This window comes from Bison bison, unplaced genomic scaffold (genome assembly GCF_000754665.1).
Source record: "Bison bison bison isolate TAMUID 2011002044 unplaced genomic scaffold, Bison_UMD1.0 scf7180017864043, whole genome shotgun sequence".
Lineage (NCBI taxonomy): Eukaryota > Metazoa > Chordata > Mammalia > Artiodactyla > Bovidae > Bison > Bison bison.
The window spans coordinates 551,764-566,000 of NW_011494615.1; the positions used below are offsets into that span (position 1 = coordinate 551,764).

The following is a 14,237-nucleotide window of genomic DNA, read 5'->3' on the forward strand; positions in this document are numbered from 1 at the left end:
TTTGTTTGTAGTGATGCTTTCTAAGGCCCACTTGACTTCACATTCCAGGATGTCTGGCTCTAGGTCAGTGATCACACCATCGTGATTATCTGGGTCATGAAAATCTTTTTTGTACAGTTCTTCTGTGTGTTCTTGCCACCTCTTCTTAATATCAGTGGAAAAGTTAAGTTATGTTAAAACTGTGGCAAAATGCTTTTTACTTAAGTTACATGAAATTAGCTTCTAGTCTTGAATAACTAGAGACAAGCTTTTCACACATGTGAATACCCAGGGGGTCATCCCACATTATGTACTTGTCCATCTAGCAGGTGGCCAGACACTGCCTTCTGGCACCCTCCCACCAAGTGCCAGCAGGCACCACTTGTTATTTTGCTCACCCCAAAATTCTTCATAAATGTCCAAAATGTCACCTAGAGAGCAGTGTCAGTCACACTGAGAAGTATCACCCACCCTTTGCTCTCTACACACACAGGCCACAGATTTAATCTTTGGTGACCCAAAGATTAAACTCAGTGGTTTAGTAGGGTCAGCTCTCTACCACCTCAGAACTAATGTTCTCTGGTAGTGAGCTTAGCTAGGGAGCTGGCCAAGCATCTAGAGCTGAAGCATTAATAAACAAGAAAAGATATATATGCTGTCTTTGACAGCTGGGATCCATTGCCTGAAGGGTAACTTGGCAATATTTATCAAAATTTTAAGTCTACATACTCTTTCAGCAAGTCCACTTCTAGGAACCTGTGCATGAGCAGTATGATATATATCAAGGAGCCTCAGTTATAATTAGAACATATTGGAAACTATTTAACTTTTTATCAGTAGGGCACTGGTTAGATGAATTAAGACACATCCATCCACTAGAGTTTCTATAGACACTGAGGTAGAATTATGCCAATAGTACAAAGCGACCTCTAATACATATCTTAAATGAAAAAAGTAAAGCAGAAAACATTGTATATTATGTACTTCCAAGTGGAAATTATTTGTGTGTGTGTTTGACACATTTGATTTGCTTGTGTGTTCATGGATTCTCTGTGGAAGAATTCACTAGAAACTAAAGCACTCCTTGCCTCTGGGGAAAAACGGGGATGAGCTGGAGACTTCATTTTAACTACATACCCTTTTCTATCTTTAAATTAATAAATTTAATTTAAATTAATAAATTTTTGAATTATGTGCCCTTAGGCCTATTATTGAATTTAATAACCACTTGAATTGATAAAACTAAGAACCTTCCCTGATAAGGCTGTCCAGCAACAGCTGTGTCCTCTGGCATTAATTTAAAGGAGGGGAATTAATTTAAAGGAGCAACCAGGGTGGTAGGTAGGACATGTCTCCGCTGGAGGCTGGGATGTTGCAGGGACATATGCTTGTCCTTTGCTGCGAGAGGCCCCTCTTCAGAGGGAATCTGTATCAGCAGGACCATAAAGATTTCAGACTTCCCCTGAAAGAACTTAAGTCTCCCTGTTAACTTTTCCCAGTTATGGACAATAGAGGCTGCTCTTAATACTTCTACAAAGGAAAGTGATACTAAAGACAAATCTGAAGACACCGGTGAATGGTCTCCCTGACAACTGCCATTCCTGCCGGCTTTTCAGGATTGGTTTGAAAAGCAATGGCTCATTCTGCATGTGAGGATCAATGGGCTGGCTGCTGACCTCTCCTCTTTCCTGTTACTTATTCAGGAGACGACCTTTCATTTCTGGTGGCTCTTACATCCCTGGCTAAAAGAGATTGTGTTAAAAACAATTCCTATGGTTATTTGAGAGCCCAAAACCCAAGCAGAGGCCAACAAATGGGTTTTTCACTTACTACTATACACCTAATCAATCCAGTCAACTGAACTAAGAGTTGTTTCCTTGGTGGACATGTATTGATCACTTAGCATGTGTCCAGGATAATTCTTGTATTGGGTGAGTAAATCATGGTTCCTATCCTCTGGCATGTTGGCAGATAAGATGTTGAAAGAGATAAAGAGTTCAGTCAACAAATATTTATTCAGGAGCTGTTGTCCTTCTAGGCTTGGGGGTGCTGGTTATGAGATGTGTCCCTTGGGTTATCTCACAGAGACCTCAGTGGGATTGAGTCCACAACAGTATCCCCCTCATTAACATGCACTTGATTTCCTTCTCTCTCTTCCCTGCTCCCTTACTCTTACTTCCTTGAGATCACTCCCAAGTAATCTCCCTGCACCCAGGTTGTCTCAGCCTTGCTTTTGTGAGCACCTCATCTTAAGAGATTCTGAGGGAACTCATCATTAGTAAGAGGAAATGGTTCACCACCACAGCTCCTTCTTTCTTTTCTGCTAAATTGCTCCATATAATGGCAGATGACATCGGCTATGTGGGCCTTTGGAAAATTCCAGGACAAATAATGGCATTTTCAATACAAGTTCAAGAGAAAAAAAAAAAATTCAAGATCCCAAACACAAGACTTAAAGCACATTTCTAATCACAGCAAACAATCTCCTAACCTCCTTTAAATGGAGATCACTGTAACAAGTTTAAATTCCATGAAAAATAAAGTAGGAGGATCTAGTGTGTTCCTGGAAATTTCACTCAGTTTTCTACAAACAAAAAATGGACATATGTCTTTGAGATACTTCCCATGGCTTTAAAAAAATCCTGCATGGAAACTATCACATCCCTGTCTCAAGGGCTGCTTTGGGGGGATGCCTCTCCAACTCTGAATGGGATCTCAGTTAAATTATTTTCAGCACAATTAGATGGAAATTTCCAGATTCCAAATCAGAAAACAGTTACAGGTTTTCACTCACCTCTGCTGTCTACAGTGACACATCTGGATGTGGTTCCCACCCTTTCCATTTCCTGGATGAAAGTAGAGACCTTTCACATCATGTGGCATTTATTTTCTGTCTCCTGACTAGAATGGAAGCACCACGAATACAGGCATTTTGCCTGTTTTGCTCCCTATTGTGTCCCAATAGTGTCTGATAGACAGTTGGTGTCCTTGGTAGGATTATGCTGAAATTAGACAAAACCTTGGGGGCACGTGATTTATTAGGGAGATGATCCCAGATACCAGACTTGAGAAAATGAGAATACAGGAGGAAAAGCGTTCAATAAATATTAACTAAATGGATGGAGGGGAGGGAGTTCAGTAACTGGCTTAGGAAATTCTGTAGCAGTGGTTCTCAAAGTGTGGTCAGGAGACCATCACCACCAGCAGTAGCCTTAGGGAAATCATCAGAAATGCAGGTTTCTGGGCCCCATCTCAGACCTACTGAATTAGAAACTCTGGGAGGTGTTTGAGCAAGCCTCTTAGGTGATTATGCTCCATAACAACTTCATGTTCTCAGACATGCCTTGACCACAGTCACAAATAAAACTAGTTTCACCAAGTGAACTACACAGTAGCCTCCTGGGAAAATCACTGGGAAACATCTAACCTGAAACTCTGTTTCAAAAATGATGTCTTTAGATTGCAGAAATGCAGCAGCCTCTAGGTGATGGCACCCCAGTCTAGGACTCTTGCCTGGAAAATCCCGTGGACGGAGGAGCCTGGTAGGCTGCAGTCCATGGGTCGGTAAGAGTCAGACATGGCTGAGCGACTTCACTTTCACTTTTCACTTTCCTGCATTGGAGAAGGAAATGGCGACCCACTCCAGTGTTCTTGCCTGGAGAATCCCAGGGACTGGGGAGCCTGGTGGGCTGCCGTCTATGGCGTCGCACAGAGTCGGACACGACTGAAGCGACTTAGCAGCAGCAGAAGCTAGAGTTTAGAATGGGGACAACAACCAGAGGCATCTCCCCACTAAGCATCCCAGGCTCCCCACCCACCTCAACACCACAGTCCCACCATCCCAGGAGCTGAGTACAGATTCTGATTTGAAAGAATCAGGTCCAGATCTTTCTTCAGGAAGGGAAAAGGGGGGAGGGGCGGGTGGCTATCCTCAAGTCTCAGGCTGGAAGGTCTCAGTCCGCTGAGGCTCCAGGAACTGTGGAGAAGCCTTGGCCAGTTGCTGCTTCTGTTGGCTCCCCGGTTGCTGAAATGGGGTTGTCAATAATTTTGCAGCACCGGGAGAACTGGAGCACTAACTAGATGACTCTAACCCAAACGGCTTCAGGGCGGAGGCGGGTGTAGACCCCTGTGGCGCACTGGCCAGGAGCGCGACCCCACAGGGAAGGGCGCACAGCTGCCGCCGCCTCCCTTGTCCCCACTAGGGGGGTGAGTGACAAGAGCGAGGTCTTTATTTCAAAGACGGCGGGGACCGGCTCAAGTGTGAAAGCTGGGGAAGATGGGACTGGCGGATGCCGATGCCAGAGGGGGACGGCTATTGGGGGGCTTTTGGGGACACTCGCTGGCGCTGCTTGGCGACAGGAGCTGAGGGCGCCGCGGGCAGGACGTAGCTCCGCTTGGAAGAAAACACAGCCCTTTCCCAAACTCCGGGCAAAGCCCAATATACTCATCCTCGTTTTACAACTACGTAAAGCAGGGTCCGCGACGCCCGCAGCCAGCCGTGGAGGATCCCTTTCGCTGACCCAGGGACCCTTGCCCTCGGGATCCTGGGATCAAGGGGCTGAGAACAAAGTTAAAAGACCAGAGCAGAGCAGTCTGGGACGCTCCAAGAGGGGCCGACACTGCCACCGTCTCAGAATTACACTTTGCTGACACCCAGCACTGTCCAGTGCCACTCCATCCTATCCCGGGTTTCTTTTCCGGCGCCTCTGGTCCCCAAAGCGAACTACAGGCGCGCGGGCAGCTTCTCCATCCCGCAGGAGAGTCCCATTCTTAGGTCTCCCATCCTGAAGACGGGGAGCTTCGCGCTGGAATGGGCAAGGGAGAGGGGGTGCACGGAGCTGGGGGAGGAAGTCCCCCCGACCGAGACGCGGCTGACGCCACCCACCCCGCCACCCACCCGGCTCCACATGGCCATTGCCCCCTCTCCCAGCAGCCACCTCAATCTATTGTCGCCCCGGCGGCCGCCCTCGGAGCACGTGCCGCTACCCCTCTGCGTCAGTACTGGGTAAACAGATGACTGGCCAACGACTCAGGCGGGGCTATTTAAGAGGCAGCCTTCTGCCCGCCTACCTTGAACTTCTGCTCTGGCTGGAACGCGAAGCCGGCTGCGTCCTATTCCGAAGGTAGGTTCCCGGCTCTCGGGGATCCAAGTGTCCTCGAAGAATGGGTCTTCACTTCTGTTCCCCTTCCATTTCATTTTACCGTTTTCTGTTTCTTCTTTCCGACAGCTCGAAAGACACTTCTCTAAGTCACAAAGGACAGTGCGGTCTGGGTGGATAGGGCTGGTTTACAGACTTGTACTCGCTTGCTTTGTTCTCCAGCGCAGGCAACGCTGGAGCATCTATTTGCTCGGGTTAGCGGGCAAATTGCGATTCGCTAGATGTTACTACACAGCGGTCCAGTGTACTTTGCAATCTTTTCGAATAAACTACCGAGAGGTTTTCAATTTAAATTCATTTTCTGAATACTGCGGGAAAACTCAAGGTTTGGGGGATAGAACCATCCCAGTGTTTTATCTGCGCGGATCTAAAACGCAGCGGTGCTTGGCGGACGCCGGAGGACTGAGCGCAGATTTCTGATTTTTTTAAAACCCTGCCTGCGTTTTACATAGTTGTTCATTGCCAATTCCCATTAGCACCTTGAGGAAACTTGAAAAATACGGCGTTTATGTATTGGTCTCATATTTTAAACCGTGCTTCTCAGTTTTTCACCATTTATTTCCCTGTTTGAAGCGTCTGAGCTCTCTGGTAAGGTGCCTCTTTTCTTCAAGGTTCTTATTTTTCCTACAGAGTAGTCCCTTTCGGATAATTTTCACCTGTCTTTAATCTCTTGTTTTTCCAGTTAGGAGAAGAGAGACAACGCTGTAACACTTCCTCAAACTAAAGGACAACAGAAGACATTCCTTCTGCTAAACAGGGCAGAGGACAGGGTCTCTCTCCGTCCCCCACACCACTCCCGGGCCCCGACTGCGGTTCACTCCAAAGAGGAACGCGGTGCGCCCGAACGCGCGTGCTGCGGTCACAGGCTCCCTAATGCTGGCACCTGCCTAGCGGATCCGGAGCCCCGCGCCTTTGGGCTGAGCCCCCTTCTCTGTACCTTGGGTGTCCGACCCTCCTCAAGAGCCCACGGATGCCCCGCCTTTTCGTTCACGTCCCCTTCCCTCTGCTCCCCGCAGCCATGAACCGCGGCGTGTGCCTGTGCTTGCTGATGGCGGTCCTGGCGGCGGGCGCCCTGGCGCAGCCGATGCCTCACGCGGACCCCACGGGCCCTCGGGCGCAGCAGGCGGAGGAGGCGCCCCGGAGGCAGCTGAGGGCGGTGCCGAGGGTGGACGACGAGCCCCGAGCACACCTGGGCGCGCTGCTGGCCAGGTACATCCAGCAGGCTCGGAAAGGTACGCAGGCTGCCTCTCTGTCCCTCCCTTCTGTCTCCAGGCCTGACCCTCTTCTCTACCATTGGGCTGGTGAAGGCGGGTGACTCCTGGGGAGCCAGGGGGTACCTGGGCAACAGGATAAGGTGAAAGGTGTTTCACTTTCTTTTCTCTGATTCTGCTTGCCCCAGACAGTGCAGTTTTCTGTACCTCCTTTGTAGCAAACGGAGAGGGAAGGGGCAGGACTTAATTTAGTAAGAGAAAGCTTTCTTTAAACTAACTTTTGGTACTGTGTTTGCTGTTTAGGTTCAACATATTGTAAAGATATTAAAAGATGATTACTGAGCAAATTACTAACTCAGAAAGAGTTTGCAGATCCACTAAACACCCTCTACTGTGAATATAAAGGACAGGAGCTGCCCAGCTACTGCATTTGGAAACCCTCTAGCAGGCAATGGTCAGCGCTAAGAATACTTGAGAGCTGACAGCAACAGTCTAAGAAGTGACTATGTGTCGATTTTCATGGAAGTATGTAACAGGAAGAAAGAATCAGGAGCAGTTTTGAGTCCTCTTTTAGCAGTGGTTTAAGATGATGACCCAGCAAGAGATGTGTTTATTTTCACTTTGCTGTTGGAGACACAGACCCAACTGCCGCAGGAGCTAAACAAGTCACACTTTCCTCAGCATCAGAGTCTTTCTCTAGGAATAAAGTAATTCAGCAGCTCAGTAGCTGAGTGGCATACGGACAGCCCTGTCCCTTTCCGGGGCCTGACTGTCTCATCTGTAAAGAGGGCATGAGGTGGGGTTCCCCTCGGCTCTTTCTAGCTCTTCGTGAGGTTCAGAGGGAGGCTCGTTCATCTCTAGGGTCCTTGGAAATCATGATTTGAACTGGGACAGATTTTTTTTCCTATCAACTTTATCTAAAGTGACACTAATGGTGAAGCCGTGTTTTAAATTGGACCAATATGGCTGGATGAAAAACTAGCAAATGCTGCTGGGAGAGGTGGGAGGTGGGCTCCTTTCCCACAAGTCTCTCTTAACGTTAACTGCTGGAGTTCCGGGGCCTGGATTTGAATTTTAACTTGTGGCTTGATAAAATGGGGAGAAAATAAAGGGTTTGGCTGTCCAGAGTCTCCTACAATTCCATAGGAAGGTGAGAAGGGACCTTTTTGACCAGGGCAATTCAGAAGGGAAAAAAATAGAAGATGATGCATTACATTTCATCCTCTTATTGGGGGATTGTCCCAACTACCATCTTCTATTTTGCTTTCCTCCTAATTATATTGAAAGATGTGGAAATATTAGACAGATGACAGAGAATGTCTGAAAATTTGGAGGTTCCTGCTGTCTGTCTGTCTGAAAGTAGTTTAAAATCTGTCCTTGGATATGGGTTGAATATCCTAGGTTTTTCATTGACCATAATCTGGAAGCCCCTTCCTACCTTCAGGAAAGATCCACCAGAAACAGTTCTGGGAAAGAAGCCAGTTACCAAATGATTTCCCCAGAACTGACACTTCACAGTGACTTTATACCACAACTCTTAGCTGGAAGGGCCTTCCTGCTGTCTTTTCTCAGCCCTTTGCCTTCAGCCTGCAGTGACAAACAAACCCATATGGGAAGAATCGTCACTTGAAACTTTAGCTGCCAACACCAAGGATCAGTGCTAGCTGGAAAAAAAAAATCATTCTCTTCTATTTGACAAATATGAACTAGAAATAAGTATCTCCATCTATACAATTTCTTTGTTTTATACATTTCGAGATCACAGTGAATATTTACTCAACTGTAGTATATGCCATGCTTAAAGATTCTAAACAAGATAATGCACCCTTTGGGGACAGCCCAATAGTTTATCATTAAGAACTGTCTATGGAGATGTCAGTGATGTGAAGAGAAGGAATTCTATTAGTGTACACCTGCCCCAAGCCCAGCACAGTCCAGTGCTCCATCTGTGTTGTTTCTCTTTGTCCTCACAATAACCCTGTGCAGTAGGGTCTCATTGTGTCAGTGTGGAAGCTGGGATTCTGGAAGATTGGATGCCTAGATGGGTAGCACATCTCGGCAGCATAAGGGCTGGGAATTTACTCAAGTCCTGCCCTCTCCAGAGGGTCTGGAAGCCATTCAGCTTCCCAGCTGTACTGCTCATTACAAGTTTTAAAGTTTCAAGGAGCTAGGCCCTTCAATTGTGTGAGTTGGTTGTAAGTGCCTGCTCTGTGTACGCGATGGGGAAGCGAGTGAGGACTCTGGTAAATGCACAGAAACATGTGTGCAATGGGGAAATTATGGGTGATACAGACACAGCTTCCATACTGTACACGATGCCCCGGACCAAAACCACGGAGGTTGCTGCTCACACTGAAGCTGCCGTGTTGCTTCCATTAGGTGGCATTTCCAGTGGTGCCCAGCCCTTTGAGGGGGCATTCAGCAGCAACAGGCAGGAGGACGAGGCATATTTTGGTGTGACTCTGTACAGATAACTGGGTCTGAGAGTTTTACTGAATGCAGGGACTAATAGTTCATCTGAAAGGTGTTGAACAGCAAAGGCTGATTTCCTCTGCATAGACTGGCAACCCCTGCAAAAGAGCTGGAATGTGCTGGGGTGATGCTTAGTCCCAAGGCTGAGAAGTAATGGGGAGGGGAAAGAGAGGGAACAGGAAGAAAGTGTGGGGACATTGCTCCATAGGGTTGTTTCTGATTTTAAATTTAGCAAGCTTTATTTGATTATCAGGATACCTGCTTCTGCAGTGTCATCAATAAATAAGCTGTGGTCCGACTTAATGCAGCTTGGGCAGCAGTTGGCAAGGTCAGCCTTGTACAGAAGGGCTCAATGCCATCATTGTGAGCAGTGGGGACACAGTGGCCCCCAATATAATAGTAACCATTAAGTGAGCCTCTACCCCTCTGCTCTTGAAGCCACTTGGGCTTTGCCCAGTGAGATCCCTGAGGGACTGTTCTTGCCCCTTGGTTTGTACAACAGAAGGTATGATACTAATTTTATCCCCAGGATGCCAGTGTCTATGATCTGTGGGCCAGAACAGTCACATGCCTCATCATGGCCCTGCCCACTCAACATGAATCATACCTGGACTCCTGTTCCGAAGGACTCAACTCCCATCCCCATGGGCCCATTTCAGGTTCAATGATTGCATGTTGGTCAAAATGGCTGAACTAAACTACCTCTGTTCTGCCCACCCTTCTTTGAATGTTTCTGAGATGCTAAGATTTTAATCTGCTGGTGTGCCTTTTTCTCAATATAATTTTTTTTTTTTTTTTTTAGAAAAAGAAGGTACCTTTCAAATTAATAATTTTAAAACAGCATTTATCTAGCAGTGAGATTGGATTCCATTCTAGAAAAGCCATTCTAACATCAAAATATTTTCATCACATTGCCTTGACAAGAGTCAGGTAGGCTCAGGGATATTAAGGGGTAAATTTTATTTTTTTGCCCTGTAGGATCTTCGTTCCCCAACCAGAGAATGAATCATGTCCCCTACCTTGAGAGCATGGAGCCTGAACCACTTGACCACCAGGAAAGACCCTTAAGGGATAAACTTTAGAGATGGGTACTACTGGGGAAATCCTGCTACATAAGGGAAAACACCCAGAGCAGTAGGAAAACCTAGGCAGGTCTCAGCTATGAAAGGCGAGAATAAATTAATTAACCTAAATTCTTACAGATTGCAAACTACACCGCAACTAGAAAATACTACCCTCTCTCCAGTTACACAGACATGGGTCTTTCTTTTCTCTTAGGTTTTGGCCCAGCAATCTCACTCTCTCGATAACTCTTTGATACATTTAAGAGGGTGTATGTTACATATTGCCAGGCCTTTTCTATTATTTGCCTTTACAATAGGAACTAGTGATGCTCTTAGATATAATTATCCTGTTTCCTTCCTCTCTGCCCCTAGCTCCTTCTGGCCGAATGTCTGTGATCAAGAACCTGCAAAGCCTGGACCCCAGCCACAGGATAAGTGACCGGGACTACATGGGCTGGATGGATTTTGGCCGTCGCAGCGCTGAGGAGTTTGAATACACCTCCTAGAAGACCTGGCCTTCAGCAGTGTGATAGGAAGCAACCTCCTGACTCAAAGGAGGCAGAATAAGAAAACAATCACACTCATAACTCGTCTCTGATGTCTGACATTTAAAGTATCTATTTATTAAGTTTTCAATGTGAAAAATCTGTCTGTATCATTGTCCAACACAACCTCACACCTTGGCAGAAATGTATAAAAGGATGACAAAATGTTTTCCTTATCTGTGACCCCCAGTCCTAATGTGTTACAATGCTATTAAAGTGATTTTCTTCTGTTCCTCATTCTGTGTCTACAAATGGCAAAAAGTCCTTTAGTCTTCAGAAAGTTCAAGGAGGGATTCCTGATGTATGGGACCAAAGGATGAATCCCTGCAGTCGATGATCAGAGAAAAGGGACCTGGGTTTTATTCAGCAAAGGCCCCAGGTGGCCTGATGCAATAGGAAGCCCCAAAGGAGACAGACATTGGAAAGAACGGTGGTTAATTCACTTTACAAGGAACACTGCATTTTGGTTCTATATCAGTTGGACACCATCCAGTGACAGTCTGGGAAGTAGATGGTAGTCTACGTATTACTTTAGTTCTCAGTCTTTGATACGCCAATTAGGACCAGATCCGAGCATGCATGGCTTGAGGTTGAGGCCTGGAGTTCATGAATGACTATATGGGGTTGCCTTCCTGAGCTACTCTCTCTCTCTCTCTACAATCTCCCCAGAACTTTCCAGTTTCCTGGGACTCTCCTTTTTGGTCCTCCACCCAAAAACTTGGCTCTGGTTATCCTGTTCTGCCATACACTCTCATATTTGGGCCCATGTTTGAGTCTGAGTAATGGAAGAACAGTGAGTGAAAAAAAGCAATAGGGGTTGATGAGACCCTCTTGAGATCATAACTCCTCCTATCTAAGAGCCAGTTGCCTCTTCCTCAGTTTTGGCCTTGGCCAGGCTCATGACTGACCTTTAACCACTGTGGCTATGTGTTTGCCAGGGGGCTGTGGCATGAAAGAGAAGAAAAGAAAAACAGGAAATATTTACGCTCTCTGGCCATTAGGAATTCCCTCTTTTACTCCTTGAGCCAGAACTAAGGGATGTCTCCTGGAGATGGGTTTGCTGTGCCCCAGATTGCACTTTTAGTCCTAGGTTATGTTAAGTTCAAGAAAAGTCCCCCACACAGTCTTCCAGGCCTACTCCTGCATCCTCTTTGACTATCAGGATCTGGTAGTTTCTAATGGAACCCTAGGATTTTGATGAAATATTGTCTCAAGATGTGATGAAATTAAAAAACCCAAGTCACTCACGCCATCAAGGTATTCTCTAAGATTGGGTGGCTTATTTTATTATCTTAATTCTGAATACTATAACTCCCACGAGCCTTCTGGTTTGGAAAAATCTCAAGACAGCACGAGAAGTTTCTGACAAGTGGGATGTTATATCTAATTAAGCTCCAAGACTAGCAACTTTTCTACCTTTTCGTTCCCATGGCTCACATGCTGGTCTGGGCACATGGCAGGCAGAATTGGCACGAGTTCAAGCCTTTCCTGCCCTAACACTTCGGGACTGTAGCCAGAGTGACTCACATTGTTTGATCTTTTTCCAAGTTCCATTCTGAAAAGGATTCAACTGCTCTCTTTACCATCTTGTGTGTACTGTTATAAGCCCTTCGCTGGCCCAACAACATGCATGGAACACACTTGTATGTCAGGTACTATGCTGATGTGGCTGGTACAGCTACCAAGAGCTCCAGTGGGAGATTTACAAAATCACAGTACAGTGCTTCAGGAATTATGGCAGATACTAATAATATTCAAAGGAAGGGACAGAACAGAGCAGCAGAGCTGGCTGAATTAAGGGGCAGGACAGCTGGGCAGCTGCCCTTGGAGCCAGTCTCAAAGGGACATCTAATCAACGCGGCAGCAGATCAGGTGTCAGTGAATTTCTTTATACTTAGTAACTTAGTTAACTGAAGAAATGGGCATCCATTCCTCCCCTACAGAAGATTACAATGCCCTCAAGTGGACAGTTTTTTTAAAAAAAACCACTCCTGTGGTTGCCAGCTCCTCTTTGTAGAAAGTCACACTGAAATCTGCAGAATTCAGGCCCACTTCTTTGCCAACCTGCTGGTTAACCCTCCCAGTCAGCTGAAGTTTCAAAACTGGATAATTCAGGGCCCTGGACTGTTTATTCTAAGAATGGGTGATTTTTTTAAATCTTAATATTGGAACTTTTAATATGACTGCCAAATGGCTCCAGGGTTTGAAAAATCACTCAATGAAACTGAAAAGGGAACAAGAGCCACTAACAAATTCTTTTTGTAGAATTAAACTCAAGGAAAAAAAGGAACTCTTAAATGTATTTTTGAAGACAAGTTGGTAACTATGGTTACCTCTAATTAATGAGCAGCTCATGCTTTCCAGATTTGAGTGGAGGAAAACTGAAATGAAAAACAATTCCAAATTAGTAAAAATGCTAAGTTCCATTGAGTGCATGTAATGTACTTTAGAAATGTAATTTAATGTCTGTTGAGTCTAGTAATTAAGAAGTTGGTCTTGTATTTTCGATTATTTAATTTTATTTTTTTCTGTAAATTATCATTATTGCATGTTAGAAAAATATTGGCCCATGACAGATCAGTTTGAAAAATAAAACCAACCAACTGATCCTTCACCATTAAGGGCTGAGAAGTACCACAGTGCTGCTGCTACTGCTAAGTCACTTCAGTCGTGTCCGACTCTGTGTGACCCCATAGACGGCAGCCCACCAGGCTCCCCCATCCCTGGGATTCTCCAGGCAAGAACACTGGAGTGGGTTGCCATTTCCTTCTCCAATGCATGAAAGTGAAAAGTGAAAGTGAAGTCGCTCAGTTGTATCTGACTCTCTGTGACCCCATGGACTGCAGCCTACCAGGCTCCTCCGTCCATGGGATTTTCCAGGCAGGAGTACTGGAGTCGGGTGCCATTGCCTTCTCCGAAGTACCACAATACATGTTCTTAAAGTCCCAGGGATTTGACACCTGGCTAAGCCCCTTGTCTTCACCCCTGTGTAATCTGCTTGTCAGAGCTCTGGCCTTGACAGCAGCCTCAGAGGGGGCCAGAGATTGGGCATCAGCTGATGCAAATGAAGGGATCTTCCTACCCAGTTCCCGAGCCAAACAACCATTTCTGTGGTGGGTCAGCCAGTCATACAGCTGAGCACACAAGGCAATAGCTTCTCACAGACTAGTGACCCCAGGGTGATGAACACAGCCGGTGGCTAGAAGTTAGGTAACCAGGAGAGTGAGGAATCACATGCATGCTGTTGCTGTTATTCTGCTAGTCTACTTAGTGTCACAGGTGACAAACAGAAGTCTCTGGGAAGACCAAGGATTTATATACTGGGGGGCTTGGGAGAAAACACCTCTCTGGCTTTTCTCTTCTGAATAAGGTCGCTAAACATTGGCCTGCACTTGTGGGTCTCTGCTACCAATGGCCCCCAGTGCTGCAGTTGCCTGCCCCTAGAAAACCCCGTTGAATTCTGCCTTGCCCTGTGCCTTCCCTCAGACTGGGGCTCCCTAAGGGAGGGCTGTGTCTCCCCTTATTTTCTGGTTTTGTGAAGGGAGGCTGTTATCTCCTGCCCACTGTGGTTCTCAAGGACAGGGTTGTGTTTCTTCAGAGTGAGCTCTCTGAGGCAGGGCTGTATCTTGCCCTCAGACTGTGGCTCTTCAAGAACAGAGCTGTGTTTCTGTTTCCATCATAGGAAGCACCCTGAAACAAGGCTGTGTCTCTCCTCAGACTGTGCTGTTTTTTCTTCTTCTTTTTTTTTAAAATTAACTAATTGATTTATTATTATTATGTTGGCTGCACTGGGTCTTTGTTGCCGGG

At 46.2% G+C, this 14,237-nt stretch overlaps 1 protein-coding gene across 1 annotated transcript; it reads left to right on the forward strand.

Moving 5' to 3' along the window:
• Positions 1 to 5,058: 5,058 nt before the first annotated feature.
• CCK (cholecystokinin) lies at positions 5,059 to 10,667 on the forward strand. The gene is made up of 3 exons (XM_010835452.1): positions 5,059 to 5,102; positions 6,155 to 6,370; positions 10,258 to 10,667. The coding sequence occupies exons 2-3, from the start codon at positions 6,157 to 6,159 to the stop codon at positions 10,389 to 10,391; spliced, it is 348 nt and encodes a 115-aa protein (XP_010833754.1). The 5' UTR covers positions 5,059 to 5,102; positions 6,155 to 6,156; the 3' UTR covers positions 10,392 to 10,667.
• Positions 10,668 to 14,237: the final 3,570 nt, after the last annotated feature.

What these genes read in the sequence shown, in the direction of transcription:
- CCK (XM_010835452.1), top strand. Translation starts at nt 6,157, where the DNA reads ATGAACCGCGGCGTGTGCCTGTGCTTGCTGATGGCGGTCCTGGCGGCG. An exon ending in CATCCAGCAGGCTCGGAAAG is followed by an intron (nt 6,371 to 10,257) that starts GTACGCAGGCTG and finishes CTCTGCCCCTAG; the next exon opens with CTCCTTCTGGCCGAATGTCT.